Source organism: Etheostoma spectabile, chromosome 6 (assembly GCF_008692095.1).
Source record: "Etheostoma spectabile isolate EspeVRDwgs_2016 chromosome 6, UIUC_Espe_1.0, whole genome shotgun sequence".
Classification (NCBI taxonomy): domain Eukaryota; kingdom Metazoa; phylum Chordata; class Actinopteri; order Perciformes; family Percidae; genus Etheostoma; species Etheostoma spectabile.
Genome location: NC_045738.1, coordinates 3508334 through 3528224, shown reverse-complemented (window position 1 = coordinate 3528224; position 19891 = coordinate 3508334). Strand labels below are relative to the sequence as shown.

General features: G+C 37.5%; 1 protein-coding gene across 3 annotated transcripts; it reads right to left on the bottom strand.

Moving 5' to 3' along the window:
* Window positions 1-42: 42 nt before the first annotated feature.
* On the bottom strand, window positions 43-18081 carry slc6a3 (solute carrier family 6 member 3). 3 transcript variants are annotated; one of them, XM_032518045.1, is made up of 17 exons: window positions 18007-18081; window positions 17727-17893; window positions 16762-16911; window positions 16117-16327; window positions 14194-14325; window positions 11177-11393; window positions 8680-8818; window positions 8261-8395; window positions 7056-7159; window positions 6100-6224; window positions 5435-5547; window positions 5063-5191; window positions 4741-4840; window positions 3002-3102; window positions 2373-2540; window positions 2199-2270; window positions 43-2004 (listed from the first exon to the last, which is right to left on the bottom strand). In XM_032518045.1, exons 3-17 carry the CDS (start codon window positions 16846-16848, stop codon window positions 1981-1983), a joined length of 1857 nt encoding a protein of 618 aa, XP_032373936.1. In that variant the 5' UTR covers window positions 16849-16911; window positions 17727-17893; window positions 18007-18081; the 3' UTR covers window positions 43-1980. The 3 variants fall into 3 exon arrangements, with proteins under 3 accessions (XP_032373936.1, XP_032373935.1, XP_032373937.1); XM_032518044.1 differs by having other exon boundaries at window positions 16762-16863; window positions 18007-18052; XM_032518046.1 differs by having other exon boundaries at window positions 17727-18049.
* Between the last annotated feature and the right edge of the window lie 1810 nt (window positions 18082-19891).

Here is a 19891-nt window from a genome sequence, read left to right as displayed (position 1 = left end):
TAATCACTAAATAAAGTTACGAAAAGGCCACAGAGATGGGCATTTTAAATTTAATAATTTAATTATCATACTTTTTATTTGACAGTACCAATCAAAGCCATACAGTCAGAAACACCACAAGGCACAGTACAGCAGCACAGGCATACAGTTAGGGACATAATTAACCCTTCAGTGTGTTACATGTACCACAAGGTGACAACAAGTCATTGCTGACAAGTTTGAAAAAAATGTATATGGTCTCTGATTTAACAGAAAGTGTTTATAAGAAGAAAGTTTATATGGATTCCCATGTAATTCTCATCAAAGTCCTTAAGGCTAATATGTATCAACTTCACAGAAACAAAGCAATAATCCACATATACTCTGTAATCTTGTTGGTCTTGTTATTCAATATCATACAGTACAATGCAATACAATCCCCTCTACATTACATTTACTTACACATATATATAACTTAAATTACTTCATATATTACATTACATACTACCTATTCGCAGCTCAATACAAAGCAGCTTTGAAACACTTAATAAGATAATGTAAACAGTAACATTAAAGCTTTATGCTTTCTGGAAATGTGACAGTCAGAGCTTTTAAATCATCACCTGAAAACTTTGTGAGAATATAAACACACAACTAATGTTCAATTAAACTAAAGTGAAATGTGCAATGGCACTGATTTGTTATAATGGGGAAGAGAGATTGACCCCCGCAAGATGAAGTTAACAATCAAGTGGTCTGTAGACATAAAAGAAAGACATTTTCTTTAGTCTTTGGTTGATTACATCAGCAGTGTGGCTGATGATGTTGTTATATGGAAGTTGCCATGATTAGAAGGGAGCGTTTGTTCACTAATAGGCTGACTATTTAGGTCTGATTACAGACAGGCCCAGTTTTAATATTTTTTTTAAATATATTCACCTCATGTGTTGGAATTTGTTGGACAGTCTGGCTATACACTACTATACATGGTCAAATTATGTTTCTGTTGGTCCATCCAACATGACTGAAGGCAGACAGCAGTAAGCGGAAGTGACTATTTTCAGACAATCAATAGTATTGATTTGTAACTGACGAGTCCTCAGTGAGAAATCTCAGATGATGTTTTTTCAGACATTGTATTAGTTTATTCAGACGATGTTATGTTGGTCTATTGATGTAGCAACCGTTCTTTCCTGTCCATTGTTTTGGTGTAACAAAAGTATGTGTCTTTTTCTCAAAGTCTACAGGGATTGTGTGTATAATAACAGTCTTTGAAAAGAGCAAGTACATACAGACATATAATGAACAAGACATGGATTGGGATTCAGTGAAACCTGTCATCATGACTTACTGCTAAATGGAAAAAAATGGAAACATTTTGAAAGAATTTCAACTATAATTTCAGTAATATTGTTTTGAGAATGAGAAACTAAAAATAAAATAAACATGCTACCTACTGCTTGACAATAAAAAAACTAAGAAAGTAAAGAAAAAATAGAAATGATATTACAAAAAAAGTTAGTTCCAAAAACAGATCCTGCATTTTGGAAATTAACACTTCCAGATTTTGTGTCCAAAATATTCACCCAATAACCATAAACCAATTACTATTTACTGTGCATACCTGCCTCAAAGAAATCCCATTCTAATCCCATTCATAAAGAGTTATGTATTTAGGTCAGAAGCAGTACGAACACCACATTACAGGTTTGACTGAATCCCATTTACTAGTGTCAACACAATGGTGGAGAGGGTCAATGCACAGCTTCACACATCCACTGCTGAAATTAAAGCACACTACAATAGTTTTTTTCGGCACTTTTAATCTCCCATCACCCTGATCAACACAAATGGCTATTTCTTTTTTCTTTCTATCTCTTCAGACCTTTGCTGTGCATGCATTCATCCACCCAAAGTCCATACTCTCATTCTCTCTCATTTTCTCTCATTCTCTCTCTCTCTCTCTCTCTCAGTCTCTTTATCTCTCTCCCTCTGTATTTTTCAGACAACCAGCCAGTGATGCAGCTGTGGGGAAAATCGAATATGCCCATGAAATAAAACACAGTACTATATTATTCTACTACTTAATTAAACAAGTAATATCATTAGTTAGAATACTGGTCCAAAACTGGCAACTTCGTGTGAGGTTTCAGTCGTCAACAGCAATAAATAATTCTAAGGATGCAATACAAATAAATCTTAATTAAGTCAGGACTTACTGTGAACTGCCGAACCTCCCCGTTGTCTACCAAATGATGCTCTGTCTCTGGGGTGATGGCGTAGGCCAGTCTCTGTTTAAGGAGAAAGGGAGCAATTGATATAGTTTAAGAAATTGTGTCTTATAACTCATTTCCCCCCCCTCACTCCATTTTGGCCAAAAAGCTCAGACTTACATCACAAAACTTCCCAGGCAGTATGCAGAGTTTGTAGATGGCGTATAGAGGCACCATGGACATTGAGGAAATAGCCAGACACCACCCAACCATGTTGGCCCATGGAGGAAACGTGTAGGTGCCGTAGTTTGGAGGGTTGAAAGTGGCGAAGCTCACCACCACCATAAACTACGGAATAAAATCATTTGAGCACAAAGGACCTGAAGAAGCATCAGAAGATTCTGTGTTCATTTCAAGTCCTCTTAAAAGCAAATTCATTGAGTGGTTCAATGTAATTTTCTGATACAGGATCTATATACTACTAGCAGTAAAAAAAAAAAAAAAATGTTATGGAAGAGGATTAGGGCCACATGTGAAAATTGTATTTAAATTCTGACTTGAAAGTAAGTAACTTCTTTCATCAATCAGCATAAAAGTTCAAATTAGAATGGGATGCTTAATGTACATTGGAGTCATGGGGAAAATAGTCAACATTGTCTTTGGTGTCTTAAATTGTATGTGTTTTGAATGAGCCAAAATCCTACAATTATGAGGTTAAACTCACAGTCTCAGTACTTTCATCCTGCTATCTATTTTTAAAGAGTCTTGGTTTGGGTTCCAATGTACAATACGTGTGTGCACAGACTCACCAGGAGGAAGCAGGGGCTGACAAACTTCCAGCACAGCCTCCAGTACATGCCTGGTCGCTGACCAATCATCTCTTCAATGTCATCACTGAATCGGTCCACTCCTAAAACACATGAAAAAACTTCAAAATTTCCTTCCAAGACACGGTTAAATCAGGTATTGAAAATTTATTATTAAGATACTAGGTACTTATGTACAGCATATGGTCCATATGCATATGTTTGAATCCAAAGTTTTTCAGCCATTCAGAGACGCAATATATTAAAAAAAATCTATTCACAAATTAACTATTTGCAGTGACTAAACTCACTCTGCAGAACCAATTGTGATATGATAAGCACCATTTTTACCTCCATCCTCCACCATTACAACGGTCTTTCTCTTATAAACCTGGCTGTCCTGTACATTTTGTTTCTTCTGCCTGGGAGGCATCTCTCACTACAGAGGACTATATCCAGACTGACGACCAGATATTTAGCACAGCTTAATGTACTTGTGTAATGGACAGCCGAACGAAAGACCACAGCGGCCGAGGGTCAAGGGTTCCAGTCAGGAGTTATGAGGATGAGGAAAAAAGGCCCACTGACGCCTTAGGCTTGATTTATCTGGATTGCCAAGGTCGGGACCCAGCAAAATTGGCTATTATGCTGACGCCACTGCCTGGGGCCTGGTTAGTATTTAGCCCTTTTATGGATCCCTCCACAGTCAAGTTCAGTAGACATGAGACAACAAACTCAACACGGAAGTTCAGGTCAACCTTTTTCCCTAACCTTTAGATTGTTCTTATAATATTTTGTGCATGCTGGAGTTTCGAAATGTGGGTGAGTTTTTCTGAAGTCCGTTTTTCTTGTTTTTAAGCAATTGGTGCTGTAGGTGAAAAATGCATAAAGGTAAATATCCATCATGCATCAGTTATTCTTCAGCTATGAATTTACAAATAAAACTGAAAAGAAATAAAAAAAAAGGAAGGACTTTATTTACAGAACCATGAGGGGTCACTAATCAGCAAATAAAGGGTTGAATTATGAGGCACTAACATGTAGTATAGAAAGAGTTTTTGGCTCCTACACAACTACCATATGTATTTCATGTTGTGTTGATGAATAATGATCTTAGAGACATCCCATTTACTCCAGAAAACGTCTATCTTGTGCAGAGATAAACATTAATTTATAGAGCTTTGGTCTGTTTGATGGAGTGATACATATAAAAAAATACAGTATTGTAGAGATGGCACAATTGTGTAAAACCAAGTGTCAATATAATTGAGACATCAGGAGACATTGACTTAGAGGTCACCCCCACTTGCCACCCTCAACAATCTACAACCTAGCTATTAGACAGCTGACTCCTGTCCATGACAAGTGTGAATTGCGTGTTCCCCAGCTGCAATTTTCGTTATGTGGAGGCTGACTACTGCAGAGTGAGCACGGAGGTAACACAGGCAGCGTTCAAAACACGAGCCATTTCATCTCCCTGAGCTCTTATGAGCAGCACAGCTAACGTATCTATGTACCTTAACAACACATGCTTATAGACTGAAGAGGCCAAAACCATTCATGGGAATAGACTTTCTAGCTGCAGTGTCTTACTTCTAATAGAACAATGCTGCATTGTGGCACAGCACACCTTTACCAAGAGATTTCTCATCAAACCCTTAATACAGCATCAGCTTTGCAGGCCATGAAAACATGAATTATCTATTTTATCCATCGTCTTTCCTCCTGTCCATCTTTCTCACCATAAAACCATGCAATGCCAATGGCTTCAATAAGCACTCCAAAGAGAATCGATGTCCCAGCAGCAAAGTGGTCCAGCAGAGTGAACACATACATTCCACCCTGGAGAGAGAGAAAGGGGGAAAATATAATACATGTGCAATAATTTTGCTAGTGTCATATGCTTTATTATACAGGTTAAAGGAAGAACAAACAGAAAAAAATGATTCAGTTCATTGCATTTGCAGAAACTTAGATTAGTAGGGCAGTGTTACAACCACAGTGTGAAAATAACTAGATGTACAGTATGTTTGAAATTGTAGAACTACCCTGTACTAAACTTACATTTGTAACACAGAAGAGGGAAATGAGGAAGGTGGCAGAAACAATGAAGAGGGTGAACAGCTCTCTGTGCTTATGGAGGCATTTAAACTCATCAATTAGCCCCGTGATCACCGATTCCATCCCACCCATCTGCAAGAGAAGACACAAGAGTTAGAATAAAACACAAATTCAGCAAGTCACTGTTGATATCCCATTTTTTATTGCATTACTGCTGCACACAAGCACTAAAACATAAAAATTGATTAGGGCCCAATTTTGTCCAATGAATGTCTGAAAAGCATGCTGTCATTTCCTTCAATATTACAGTACATCAGTTAACATATTTTTAAATGCCTGATATATTGAAACATGTGTGGGTAGGTGCAAACTCACAGCACTGTCAATTCCCAGTGTCAACAGCATGATAAAAAAGATGACTGCCCACACTGATGATCCAGGTAATGTTGCAATGGCTTCTGGGTAAATGACAAACACCAAACCAGCACCTACAGAACAACACATTCAATCAAGGAAAATAGAAAACAGCCCAAAACACAAGCACAAATTAGTGTTGGAGCCTTAAACATGGAAGCAGACATAACAGAATAGATTGCTTTAAAACAAAAAGCATGGTTAAAAACATAGATGTAAGATACACATTAATTAATACATATGGTATATTGGAGAAGAGTTTGTGCAACATGTTACATTTGTAACGACTTTGTAAGCAACACATTCCGTGGATCCAGTCATCCGGTTCATGTGGGTTTTTCATTGATTACAGTCCTGGCAACTACATTTAGCTCATCTTTAATATTGTTGACTTGTGGAATAATAAGTGATGATGAGTGAAGCTCATCTTATTTTTGCCTGGAACATGTGATCTGTTTCACTAATATATTTCGTTCTCCAAATCTACATGTAAGCATGACCCATTAATACATTTTTTTTAAATACATTGTTACTCATCAAACATATTCAAAAGTTAAAGGGAAAGCCTTAACTTGATCATAGTCTGCATAGTCATGCATTTCAATCACAGACAAATAATACCATACCGTCTCTTGCCACTTTGTCAAGGTCCACATTGTGCTTGTGGGACATGTACCCAAGGAAGGAGAAGACCACAAAGCCAGAGAAGAAACTGGTTAAAGAGTTGATGGAGCTGGTGATGATGGCATCTCTGGATCAATAAAATCAAATGAGATTAAAAAAAAAAAATGAAATAATTAGATGTCAAAATGTCATCAATCAGTCAATATCATAATTGTTGACCAGTCAGTCAATTGGACAGTATGCCCTGAGTTGGGTTAAAGATTTTCTCTTGGCTTTGACATGTAACGAATGTTAGCTTTCTGTAATGAGTCTGGGTTGCAGAATAGTTAAGAGTCTCTTAGAGAGATTTTATGCATAAGTCCGGTAATCAACGATTTGCCAATTATGTCACAGACTTCAAAGCCATCCACGTGCCTTCAGTTGGGAGTTAAACCTTCAGCAATTGCAAAAATGTTTAAGTAAGTAGAAAAAAAATGAACAAATGACTTGGTCATTGTTGAAAAAACACTTGATGTGTGAAAGTGGGTTAAAGGGAAATAAGGAGAATTAATTTAGACATGCAACAGACACATTGTTCTACAGAAAATGTGCAAATCCTCATTAGGCAAGACATTTTCGGCATTTTGCCGAAATATATGTTCAGTGTAGTATAAAAGGCAAAACAGGAAGATAAAAGCCTCCTGTGGGATCATGATGATTTTCAAAGAGTGCGACAGTTTTGATTGGTGTTAGGGCTGTCTGTTAGCACAGCATAGTGTCAAAGACAGCGGGTTTCAAGGAGCTTCAAAGGTTATTGTAATTCAACTGCTCATGTTGCGTGTGTGTGTATATGTATGCGTGTGTGTGTATATGTATGTATGTGTGTGTGTGTGTGTGTGTGTGTGTGTGTGTAGAAGCAACTCCCCGTTCTCCGTCTGTCTCTGTGAAACCCCTCATTCTTCTCGTTGTGTGGGTTTACCTGTAACAGTTGTTGCTGAATTTGTTGTAGCTGGAAAAGGCAATTAGCACACCAAACCCCACTCCCAGAGAGAAACAGATCTGTGTCGCTGCCTCAATCCAGACCTGTGGAGCAACAGAACGAGCACACTTGTGTGAAGCGGCAAACAAAAGGCACAGGAGAGGAAAAAAGCCATTATTAGGGATAATTGCAGGAAACTCATTCAACGGCAGCAGATGAAAGACGTTAGTGAATACGGGGGGTAATTTTGCAAATTACTGCTCCATGAATCTATCTAATCTAATTCTCCAAATGCTGCCATGCATCTCTCCGTCGCTCTCCTTCTCCATAACTGAGTCCTTTAGTCCTGCATGCTTACTTATTGAGCTCCTTAGTGCTGTGATAACGGCTTTCACAGATAAGGATCATATTAGAAATGGGTTATGCAAACAATTTTTTTTCACTTTTTTTATGCCTTGAGGAAATGCCTCTCTACTGATACGTAACATTATAAACCAATGTTGTGTCTTTGGTCTACACAGTATACAATGAGAGAAGGCTGACAGTTACCAGCTCTCAGATTGTATGCATTAATAGCACAACAGTTGTCAATTGAGTTTGCTGGGTTTGTTATGTTTCTAAATGTGTTTAAATTTAGTTTAACTCTCTCTATTGTTATAGAGAGAGGGTAGGGTTCTCTATTCTTATCCTATTTTTTTTAATTCTGTGCATGTAATAGTAAAAAACACTTACAGCACAATCAACAATGCAAATAACATGGATATTGCCTTTGTTCCTCCTTAGCAGTAACTCCTCGTTGCTAGCAAACAGATTTTTATCCGCTTACTATAAATGCAACGGGTTAACTCACATTGTAATAGCTCCCACTTTGAACACTTATCTGTCATTGTTAGCTATTTTAAAATGATCTAATGTTAACCTATATGCTTGCTTTATATGCTGTTATTACTGGTGTGTCACGTGCACAGCTAATTAAATAGTGTAATTATGTACCAAGTCTAATTAAATAAAGATACTAGCCAAGTCTTTTTAGCACAATCACACTGTTTCTTTACACAGTGATATGAGTGCTAATTTTAGATAAAAGAAATAAAACAAACTTTCCAAAAGCAAAGCTTTTCTTTAAAGTGTCTTTCAGCCACAGTGCCTCCTTTTCTTCATCTAAACACAAACCACTCTCCCCCATGTCTCCCGTCCACACTCACCTTGGCATCACAGAGTCTCAGGAAGTCTACAGAGAGGTAGGCCTTAATGCCATCGATGGCTCCAGGCAGAGTGACTCCGCGGACCAGCAGCACAGTCAGGACCACATAGGGCATTGTGGCTGTGATCCACACAACCTGAAAGGGTTGCATGAGGCGTGCACACACGACAAAAGCACAACAACACACACACACACACACACACAGTCAAATTCACACATAAGCATTCATGCAAGAGAGTGAAAATCCATGTACACATTTATAAACACACAAACAGTGGTCTTAAATGGCTCAGTGGATTTAAACTGGACAAAGGGCCACATTTCCTTTTTAGACATACACTTAAGGTAATTCTACAGCTTAAATTGAGTCACTTGATAATTATTGCATAGGGATCATAGTATTTTCATAGTATTTCCCACCTTTCCAGATGTCTTGACTCCCTTCCACAAACTGAAGTAGAGCAGAACAATTACTACAGCTAGACAGGAAGTCAACTGCCATCGTGGACGGCCCAGGTCATCAATACCATTACTGTCCTGGATGTGGAGCACCCGTCGTCTAAGGAAACAGAATATTCTGGTAAACTCCATGACCACTACTGATTCCCCATTTAAAGTTTATAAAAATGACTGTGACAGATGTGAAAGGGCTGCATTCATATGTACCAAATGTTAATAAACATGATACAATACATGATACATAGGCACATACAGTACAGCAGTTCTAAATCTTTTTTAAATCACAGACCCCTAAACTGATCAAATTTAGATCACGGTCTGTCATTTGACAATATTTTGTCCCAGTGCGTCCCACTTGATGGGATTTTTGCTATCAAGTTTAAATACAGAAAGTGAATCAAATCCATGAAACAAATAGTCACACATTCTAACATTGTGTTACTTATGGATGGAATACTAGTTAAAGTAACTGATTCTCCTTTTTGCCGGGGACCCCTTGTAACCACATTTAGGGGCCCTGGTGGCCCCTGGACCCCACTTTGAGAACCACTGCATTACAGTATATACCAGACTTCAGAGTTTAGTCTTTAATCCGACGTATGGCAAGCAGTCAGTTGGATGGCAAATATTGTTCTAGAAGCCAAGAGGAACCAACTGTTTCTCTAAGGCCCTGTGTTACAATAAAGGTACCACAGTATGTGCAAGCACTGTAATAGTAAGTGTCCTATAACATAATTATTCACAACAGTTGAGCTATACAGTTGGATCTAGTCTAGACATCCTGCATTTAAATTGGCTTAACAATCAATGTCTGGCCTTGTTGGAAGCTCAGTACCTGAGGGTGCATCAGTGACAAGAGACATGTAAGACCCTAACCCGACCGGCCAGATGGATGCCACATGAAGTGTTGGCACATCTGTTGCAGCAAAATGTTGCCTTATTAAACAATGAAAAATTAACTTGCAATAAAAGGTAATATATTCTATAAGTCTTCAGAGACAGCCTAACATATGAGATTGAAAACATCAGCTCATGCTCAGGCAATGCGGTCAAATTGTCTGCAGGTGGATCTGTGTAAATAGCACACTGCCATTTTAGCTACAATGGATCAAATGTCTCAACTGTCACAACAGAACAACCCCTCGTTTGTTGGAATAAGAGGCACCTGGTCAGCTTCACAGAATGGATGCTGCATGAGCTAAAAGCAGCCAAACTCTAGATCCATTTTGAAGAAAGTATAAGTATTCATAACAAGATATTCCAAGACATTCCTAGATCTATGCAAAGGGCTTATACATGTAGTACAAAACCATCAGTTATTCCGGAGACAGAGCATCGAGCCAACTCTGCTCCATTACACCATCACTGCAACTGTTTTCATGTGCACTTCCTGCAGTGGAAATGTGTGGGGGATTTCCAGTAAAGCCTAAGTTGTGCACTGATGTTTTAGTAGTTGGACATATTGTTCTGTTTTAGTCTGTCAGCTGATAGTGTGTGTAGTTAGCCCGATGAGAGGGTCAGACTGACAAATGACGGGGTGTGTTGGTTGATCTGAATAAACCCAGCTATTGCAGGTGTGTGTGTGTGTGTGAGATTCAGATTGAGATAGTTAGCGGAGGGAGGCAATCATGGAAGCAGCATTCTGCACGCTGACGCTGAAAATCACACGCTACCACATGGAAGGATAATTGAAGAAAAAGACGCTGAAAGACTATTCTTTTTTTCTCCAGAATGAAACTTTTTTTATACACACCTTTTAAAACCTGTCCGTGCTCCTGAATGTGGAATGACACAGCAACTGAGTGAGTCAGTCTAACACAGCACAATCCCTTTTAGACAGAGAACACTCATCCAGGCCAGCTTTGTCTCATTCTCACATTAAATGCAACACGCAGGGAGAGGAGAAAACACCATACCATGTATAAGAGCTAGGTTGGCCTTTAGTAGCTAATACTACTGTGTGTCTTTGTTGTACGAGCCCAGGTTTGCTTAGCATTGTAACAATATACATACAGTATGTTTGCCTTTAATTGATTTCAAAGTTTCCATGGTTTCTGTAGGTTTGAAGACCTCAACAAAAGGAATATTTCATAAAATATATATATTTTTTTTAAAGAACTGTGTTTTAAAGCCATTTTACTGGAAGAAGTTATATAATGACTACAGCGAATACAATTCAAAGCATAGATCTATAAAAATAGCCTTTTTGTAGAACCATGATGGCATGGCTCCTTAGCATTTTCTTTTTCTGTCACACTACTTTTAGGTCCCAAAATTCACATTCACAATTACCTGCTAAGTTGTCATATAAGTTTGACTATGACACACATTTTCAAGAGCATGGTGGGGCTCCAAACTGACCATAAATCTATGTAATTGTATTTATCTAAATGAGAACTAACTATATCAAACAAAGATCAATGAATTAATGTTCATGCCTGATTTCAGGCCAACTTACTCAAAGTACTCCTGAGCAGGGGTGGACTTGTAGATATCACTGACTGAGCTGTTGTCAGCCCAGTCGGAGCAGTTAGGACTGTTCCAAGTGTTGTTGCAGTGGACCCATGGCAGCTCGCTGGTGAATGAAGAGAAGAGGTAGAACAGCGCCCAGGAGATGATGACGTTATAGTAGAAACCAACGTAGAGGGAAATGAGGATCACTGTAAAGCCTACACCTGTTGGAGGAACACAAATGATTCATATTTATTGGCATTGTATGACATAACATTAGAATACATCATCCCATCAGTGTCTTAGTTCTGCTACATACTCAATTACAAAGTAGGCCTACTGCTTTACATGGCTGACTCCTATGGCTACAAAGATGTCCAGGTCAAGTACTTGGAAGCACTTTACTTGAGTATTTTCATTTTCTGATACTTTATACCTCTACCCCCCTACCTTTTAAAGGGTCATGCAGTTATAGTTAATAGCTACATTCCACATAAAGGCTTTCCATAAATGAAACATGTGATAAGCCAATAAAATACAATGAATTGGTAAAGATTAAACCAGTGGTTTCCAAACTTTTTGGCTCATAACCCCTTACTGAAAAGCACTGACAACTGCAATGTTGCCAGTTGATGTCCGGCTGGTGAACTTTGTTGCATGTCACTGTGCATCCCACTTGGCATTTTCTGTTACCTTTTTATTGTTTTCTATCAAATACAGGAATACTATATCCCAAAATTAACTTTGCAGGTTACTTAAATAACAGTTTAAGACCTAAAGGGGTAACATTATCTATTCATTATCTATATGTAGATATGCTATTTGGAAAAAAATCCATAATAGCAGGAATAGCATTTTAATGTAAGTTGGGAACCACTGGACAAAACTACCAAACCATATAATAGTAGTGTAAAATAGTTTAACCTGCCAGAACAGTAAACTGCTGATATATCAGCAATGTAAATCATCACAATTGGAATCCTTATTCCATCACTGACAATTTCCAAGTAAGACAATGCATACAAAAATCCAATCAAAAAACATTAATTATATTGACTGCCTTGTTCTAGTGAATGTCTGTTTACCATCAGGAACCAAACCTTATACTTTTCTCAGATGTTGACCGACTGAATGCTTTTACCACCAAAACATGAACTAAATGATACAGTGCTAATCTCAGAGTTTTACTAAATTCTTCTTTTTTTTTATCTTAACTGCAGACAGGTGTAAAAGCTAAACAAGTTTAGCTTTTTAGGTATTTGGCCATGAAAAACCATTGTGAATCAGTAGAAACGGTTATCAAACGTAGGCATTGCTGTTCTGAACAGTGACTACATCCTGGCAGATTCCACCACCGGAGCGCACACCAGAAAGCACAATCTCTCGCTCAGCATGAGTACACCAGCCCACGATACACGCCCGCGGTCTCGCAGAAAGCACACCTTCTAAAGATTGCCTCTTCATGCCTTAATTATCATCACATCTACCCTTTCTGTGAATCTGAAACAATGTCCACTCTTCTAAGGCAGAATTTAATTGTTAACCTTTGCTAAAAGCCACGACCACAAGTGTGCTGTATTGATTCCTTTTGTAATGTGGATGTGATATTTGTCCAGAAAGCGATGCCTCTTATTAGCGCCATATGCCATCTCGCCATCTCTCTCTCCATCATTTTCTTCAAATGCATTGATCCTGAGAGGAAACCAGCTTGTTGATCAGAATAATTACTGTCAATATGACCATGTGTATGTGTGTATTTGAATAATTACTGTTATCCCCCCGCTGAGAGACAGAGAGAGAGAGTGAAGCGTGTGATTAGAACGTCAACCTACTCAGTGTGGTCCTTGACAGACGGCACATGTTCACCCGCAGAAGGCACAAGCCCAGAGACACAGGCACAAACAGCATGAAGAACACATAGAGCACACACTGCGGGCCACCTTCAGACCAACAAGGAACCAAATCTAAACAAAAGACAGTGGTGTGGCATCATACTGGTATTTAGGTTGTATTTCTCTTGAATCTTTAGATTCATAGTGAGGTGTTAAATATGGATTTAAATTCAACTATACCTTTACCAGAGCGGGGTATACAGTGCAAAGACAGGTATGGATGTATAAACTATTTACAGAGAATAATAAGTTGAACAAATTAAAGTGTATTATTATACACTTTAATTTGTTGGCTGTGGCTCAGTGGTAGAGCGGTTGCCTGCCAATCGGAAGGTTGGTGGTTCGATCCCCGCCCCTGCAGACATGGTCGAAGTGTCCTTGGGCAAGACACTGAACCCCGAGTTGCCCCCGGTGCTGCGCATCGGAGTGTGAATGTGTATGAATATTTATCTGATGAGCAGGTGGCACCTTGTACGGCAGCCCCGGTCACAGTGTATGAATGTGTGTGAATGGTGAATGTTTCCTGTAGATGTAAAAGCGCTTTGAGCAGTTGTTAAGACTGGAAAAGCGCTATATAAATACAGCACATTTACATTTACATTTATATTTTCAACCAATGTTTTTGCTCAGAATTGAGAATTGGTCTTAATGTTTGTTTCTCCATTAGTGTATGTTTGGATGGCATTCTCCTCAACTGTGCTTTGCTTATCCATGTGTTAAGAAGTACCCTTGAGAGTGTTCCTTGCGCGCCACCATTTGACAGAAGGATTTGGACAATCAGGAAAAGAGTCTAAAAGCCCAATTTTCATTTGCTTTCCATTTGAGTGCCAACGGAACATCATGTTCTGGGGAGGATAAACAATGCCTGTCGCCCCATTCAAAACAGGAGACAAGAAGACAAAAGAGACTGGTATGTGGACACACAGGCATGTGGGCAGACAAGCAGACAGAAAGACATGTAGATATTACAGGTCTATTACCAGACAGACAAAAACAGGCATGTACATACCATGACAGACAGACTTTAAACACGTGAAAGCATTCCTGGTCAAGATTTTGCATGTGTACATCATCCAGTGTGGGCATGTGTCTGTCTTTATATTTGGATGTGTGTACTATGACAACTTCTTACCTTTAAATATGGGACAGATCTTCCAGACACCTGCTGCCCCCTCTCTGTTATACTGTCCCAGAGCCAGCTCCATGTAGAAGAGAGGCATGCCTGCTATCACCATGAAGAACAGGTATGGCACCAGAAATGCACCTATATACACACAGAGAGAGAGAGAGAGAGAGAGAGAGAGAGAGAGAGAGAGGTCAAACTTCTTCTCAAGGTACATTTCATAATGCTATTTATTTTAGGTGAAATTAAACGTTTTCTGATCCTATATCAATTATAAAGTTACTGTTTTTATAATTCCATAAGTCGTTTTTTAGAGTAGGTATACCAGCCTATGCAAGGTTCTTTCTTCCTTTCTATTTTTATTCATTTTATTTTTGAACAAAAAATTACAATGAAATAAAGTATAAAATCACAATAAGTACGTAGCAACACACCAAAAAGAAAAACAATATCTCTAAAGTCGTACAGATAATATGTTCAATCTGTCCGAAAAGGAGCAGGATGAAGCCAAAGCTTGTTGTTTTTCCCACCCGTCATTCAATTTAATGTAACTTAAATAGTTCCTGTATATATTTTGTAAATGTATGTATCATATATTTTATATTATATATGCATAGCAAGATAACAAACATACATTAAAAATATATATAATTTTAAACACCTAACATACCTTAACATTCTTCACAAAACCCATTATCCTAATCACCTACCCCAGTACAATCAGTAAAATGACCCACCCTCACAATCACCTCTCTTCATCCACATATCCAAGTGTTTTTATACAATATCTTAAACTTTATTATGTTTGTACAATGTTTTAGCACATGCTCCAAACTGTTCCACAAACTCACCCCATAGATCGTGATGCACATATTCTTTTAAAGTTGTTCTTATTTTGAGTTTCTTAAAGTTTAGTTCTGCTCTCAGATTATACCCACCCTGCCTTTCTATGACCATTTTTTGGAAATCTCCCTGAAGTAAATCATTTCTTGCATTGAACATGATTTGTGCTGTCTTAAATGTAACCAGATCAATGAACTTCAGAATATGTGAGATTTTTTCAGGGCACCATGGTGGCTTAAGGCCTAAAGCTCCCTTTGTCCCTGGTTTGCATCTAGCCAGGAACATTTGCCTTAAGCCATTTCCTGTCTCTTTACTCTAATTTACTGTTATTGATCTACTGTCAGCTATCAAATTTAAGCATAAAAAATAATGCAAATTTGGGTTTGACCTTAAATTAAACTAAGTAATATTTTCCATAAATACAAGTATGACAACAAGCGGGAGTTGGGTGACATATAGTCAGCCTCGACTATGGCTACAGTATCATTTATAGCTCTCAAACGTAATGAGAGCTCTATGTATTTTAAACAGCCATAATTAGTGGCAGTGATTGTTAGAGCTAATCTATTCGGAGCAGCTGGGGTGGTTTTCCCTCTATTTTGATCTCTGTGAAGGGGTAAAACAACCAGTGAGCACAAGAAGCTGACACACACACACACACACACACACACACACACACACACACACACACACACACACACACACACACACACACACACACACACACACACACACAAATAGTCTGAGCATGCACTTGTATGTGCGAATAGTACAAGCAGGTGAAAATATATAGCATGCAAGCATGTGTGAATTAAATTTCACCTTGATTCCACCTTCTCTTGTTTTCTAAATTTCATATCTTTTTATCCCCGTCCTTTCATTCAACACAACCATGCGCAAACATCAACCCTTCAATTCCTTCCTTCACTTCTCTCGTAGGAGATGAGGACAATCTCTCTCACATAAAACACACCCTCCCTCCTATCGTCACTTCCTTACTACCTTCTCTATCCACTATCTCTGGTAGGGGGCCCTTTAGACATGGGAACATCATCAGCCTCCTCCCTTCCCCCCTTTAATCCATCTCACCTCCTCCATTTTTGTAGCAAAGGTAGGGGAATCTCCAGACGTTAGCGAGGTCCACGGCAAATCCGATCACAGACAAGAGGAAATCGATTTTCTTCCCCCAGGTCTCTCTTTCGTCCTGCCCACTGGGTTTGGTCTGAGTATGAGTTGGAGCCACTATGGTGGTCGAGGTGAACTGAACCCCATTCTGCTCCTTCACCAGGATCAGCTCCACCTAAAGAAATCACAGAGTTAAAAACAAGCAGATGCAATAGGCGCTGAAAAACATGCAAGTGTAACGTCTCTTTAAGTCACAAAGTGTCACCCTCATTTCATTATTCAGTCACTTCCCACACATGACAATCACCTTCATTTCATCAATTCTTCACGCACCAGCCCATGCTCTGTATGTTTGATCCTCTGAGTAAGTTAAGCAAATTGTTAACATTCTACTGAATTAGTCCTCCAGAAAATGTGGCTTTTGTCACTATTATGGTTATTTTTCCCAACGCTTTTCAGGTCTGCAGGAATTAAGTGAGACAGACCAAATTAAAAATAAATGCACTTAATTAGGAAGCTTGCCCCATGCTGTGATTCAATTAGGCTTTTTTTAAGCAGTCTGAATTGCATGCATTTTATTCACTACATGTGCGTCAGATCTGCACTGACCTCTTTGGGGCCCATGGTGTTGGAGGTGGGCTTCTCTGGGGCTACAACAGAGGTCATCAGGCCGACAGGGACTCTCTCTGTCAGCATGGAGGGGTGCACAGCCTTCGGGAGGTTGGGGATGAGGAAGCAACGTAGGTGCGGTTGAAGATTCTTGAGAAAAACACAAGATAGAACTTTAAAATTCCCTGTTTAAGAATTTTCAAACATAATCAGACTTGAACAGGATTCAACACAACAACAAAAAGCAGATGGATTTTTCAGAATGTTAAGCGGACTGTAGGAAAAGGAAATAGGTAAAGATCACGGGTTGTTAAATACATACATTTATTTAAAGATTTTGAGACATTACACGCAATTCAAAAAGAGCAAGAAGGGAGTGAAAAGCAACAGTGGGAGTGAGTGGGATCCAGGCTGAGGGTAACAGGAGGGTGTGGAGGGGCGGGATTGTCTCCACCAGGCCATCACAGCGTGCTCATTTCATTTCACACTTGTGGATCGCCATTTTGCTCACCGATCTGGCCCAGTGTGTCCTACTCCCGTCTAACAGCAACACGGTACCCACCAAATTTCGTTTCAGACTTCCACTAAATTTAAAATTTTGCTTTTTCATGTTGCTTTTTTGATTTCTGAAATAATTTTTTTAAATGCACAGTTGAAAACTGAATGTGCATAATGTTTTAACATTACACAATTGTAACATCTATAATCATATCAATAAAAAAATTGTTTTTTGATACAAATGTTGCCAAATTCAAGAATTTATTCTGTAAATGACCTGTCAGCAAAAGGCAAGGCAGTTTTATTTATATAGCACATCTCAGCAACAGTGCAATCCAAAGACACCAGATAACACCTTAGTTTATAGCCAAATGCTGTTATATTCAAAAATCAAACAATATTAAAATGATAAAACAGTTATGTTACAAAAGAAATATTTTCAAGGACAAAAAAAAAAAAACACTCACCTTTGAAATGACAGGTGAAAGCTTCTCCCGTTCTCAGTTTGGACAATTTAATTCCAGTTGTGCTGATGTTGTTCAGAGTGCTGCAAACTGATGCGGAGCATATTTACGCAGACCGTTCTGGATAAGTTAGACCAGGACCCAGATTGAAGCAAAAATGTTTAGAGAAACTGAAAGAAAAAGGAAAAATACAGTAAGACACAAAGTCAGGAGATGAGGATGAAGACAGAAAAAAGATGACAGCAACTGGTATTCTATGAGGAGTTGTAGAAAGCCCTCCCACCCTCCTTGGCTCCAGTGACACACACACACAGAGCCCAGAGTACCCTTTGGTTTGGTATGGAGATCTGTCTGCGATCCCACTCTTGTATGAGAATCAATCAACTACACCCCCCATCTCCGTCACACTCCTCCCTCCCTCCTCACCCAAGCCTCTTCTCTTTCACCATCACTGCAGTTGTTTTCTCGTCTAATCTAAGCAATTTCGAGAATGACTGTTCATTACATTCAACTATTTGGGGTAAAAACCAACATAAATGCATTACATATTGCAACATGTACACAGATACAATGAGATTTCTTGCAAGTGTAATATTTGAAAGGTTCTGTCTGCACGGCCATTCACCTGAACCAAAAGCTTTGTTCTATGCTAAGTTTTTAATAATGTAGGCACATTATGAATCTTTCTTCGCCCAGGGATATAACTGCTGTGGCAGATGCTTCAAGTTAGTTGGTGAGTTATCATCTATTTTACATTGTGGATTCATATTCAAGACATGAAGGCGTTAACACCATGGTATCATGTCATGGTACCAAATTTTTTTTAATACATAAATCATGTAGAGTTAGTCTTTTGGTAGCTTGAGGTTTAAACAACTAGAAAACTGGCATACATAGATACAGAGATACGAATAAATAAAGACATACATACCAATTATATATAGATCGATATATATAACTATAGAGAGAGATTAGATTAATAATATTACATGATAGACATACAGAATACTATATATAGACACCTAGAACACTATAATAGAATATATACAAATTACATAGAATGATATATTAGATACACTAGACATAGATAGAGTGAGAAGATATAGAAACATATACAATATGATATAGATATATACACATGATACATTAGGTAGTATTAGAGAACAATAGAAATATACATCTATGACAAATAGACAATAATATTATACACATATATACATATATAGACACAGATAAATAATAACACATATTACAGAAGATATACACATATATACCAGTATTAAGACATATATATTATATATGTAGATAGATTATATATAGATTACACAGATATAGACATCTTATATATACTTAACATATAGATACAGATAGATATTATATAGACACAGTATATATACATATAGATAGAGACATACCACACTGAGATAGACATAGATATATAGACATACTAACAATAGAGTATACATTATCATATCTTAACACACATAGATAGACACACATAGAGATGTAGATTAGTATTACACACATAGATATACACACATATAGATATATAACACAGATAATACACACAGATATATGAAACACATCTATATACAGAGAGAGAGAAACATAGAGAGACAGATAGATATACAAGTACACAACAGAGATGATATCGATCTACATATACAATTATACACAAGGTATAACATATATACCTACATATATACATATATACAGTATATATATATCATATCATATAATACATACATATATACATACTATAATAAATATATTATTTATACATATATACATATACTATATACATTATTAATTAATATATTACATACATATATATATATATATATATAATATTATTAACATACTATATAAATATATATAATATAATATATATATATATATAATATATATATACACTATATATAAGATTATATAACATATATATTAATATAATATATATAATACATATAATATATATTATCTACTATATTATATATATAATATATAGATATACTATATATATATAGATATATATATACTTATATATATATTATATATAAATAAATATATATATAATACATATAGATACATACATATTATATATAGACATATATATATATACCTATCTATATATTAACACACATTTATATATATAATATAATAAAAAATAT

Coding starts and splice junctions, on each gene's coding strand:
- slc6a3 (XM_032518045.1), bottom strand. CDS start 16,848: ATGCTGACAGAGAGAGTCCCTGTCGGCCTGATGACCTCTGTTGTAGCC. Junction 11,394..14,193: donor GATCTGTCCCATATTTAAAG/GTAAGAAGTTGT, acceptor TTCCTCCAACAG/GTGTAGGCTTTACAGTGATC. Junction 7,160..8,260: donor TGAGACTCTGTGATGCCAAG/GTGAGTGTGGAC, acceptor GTTGCTCCACAG/GTCTGGATTGAGGCAGCGAC.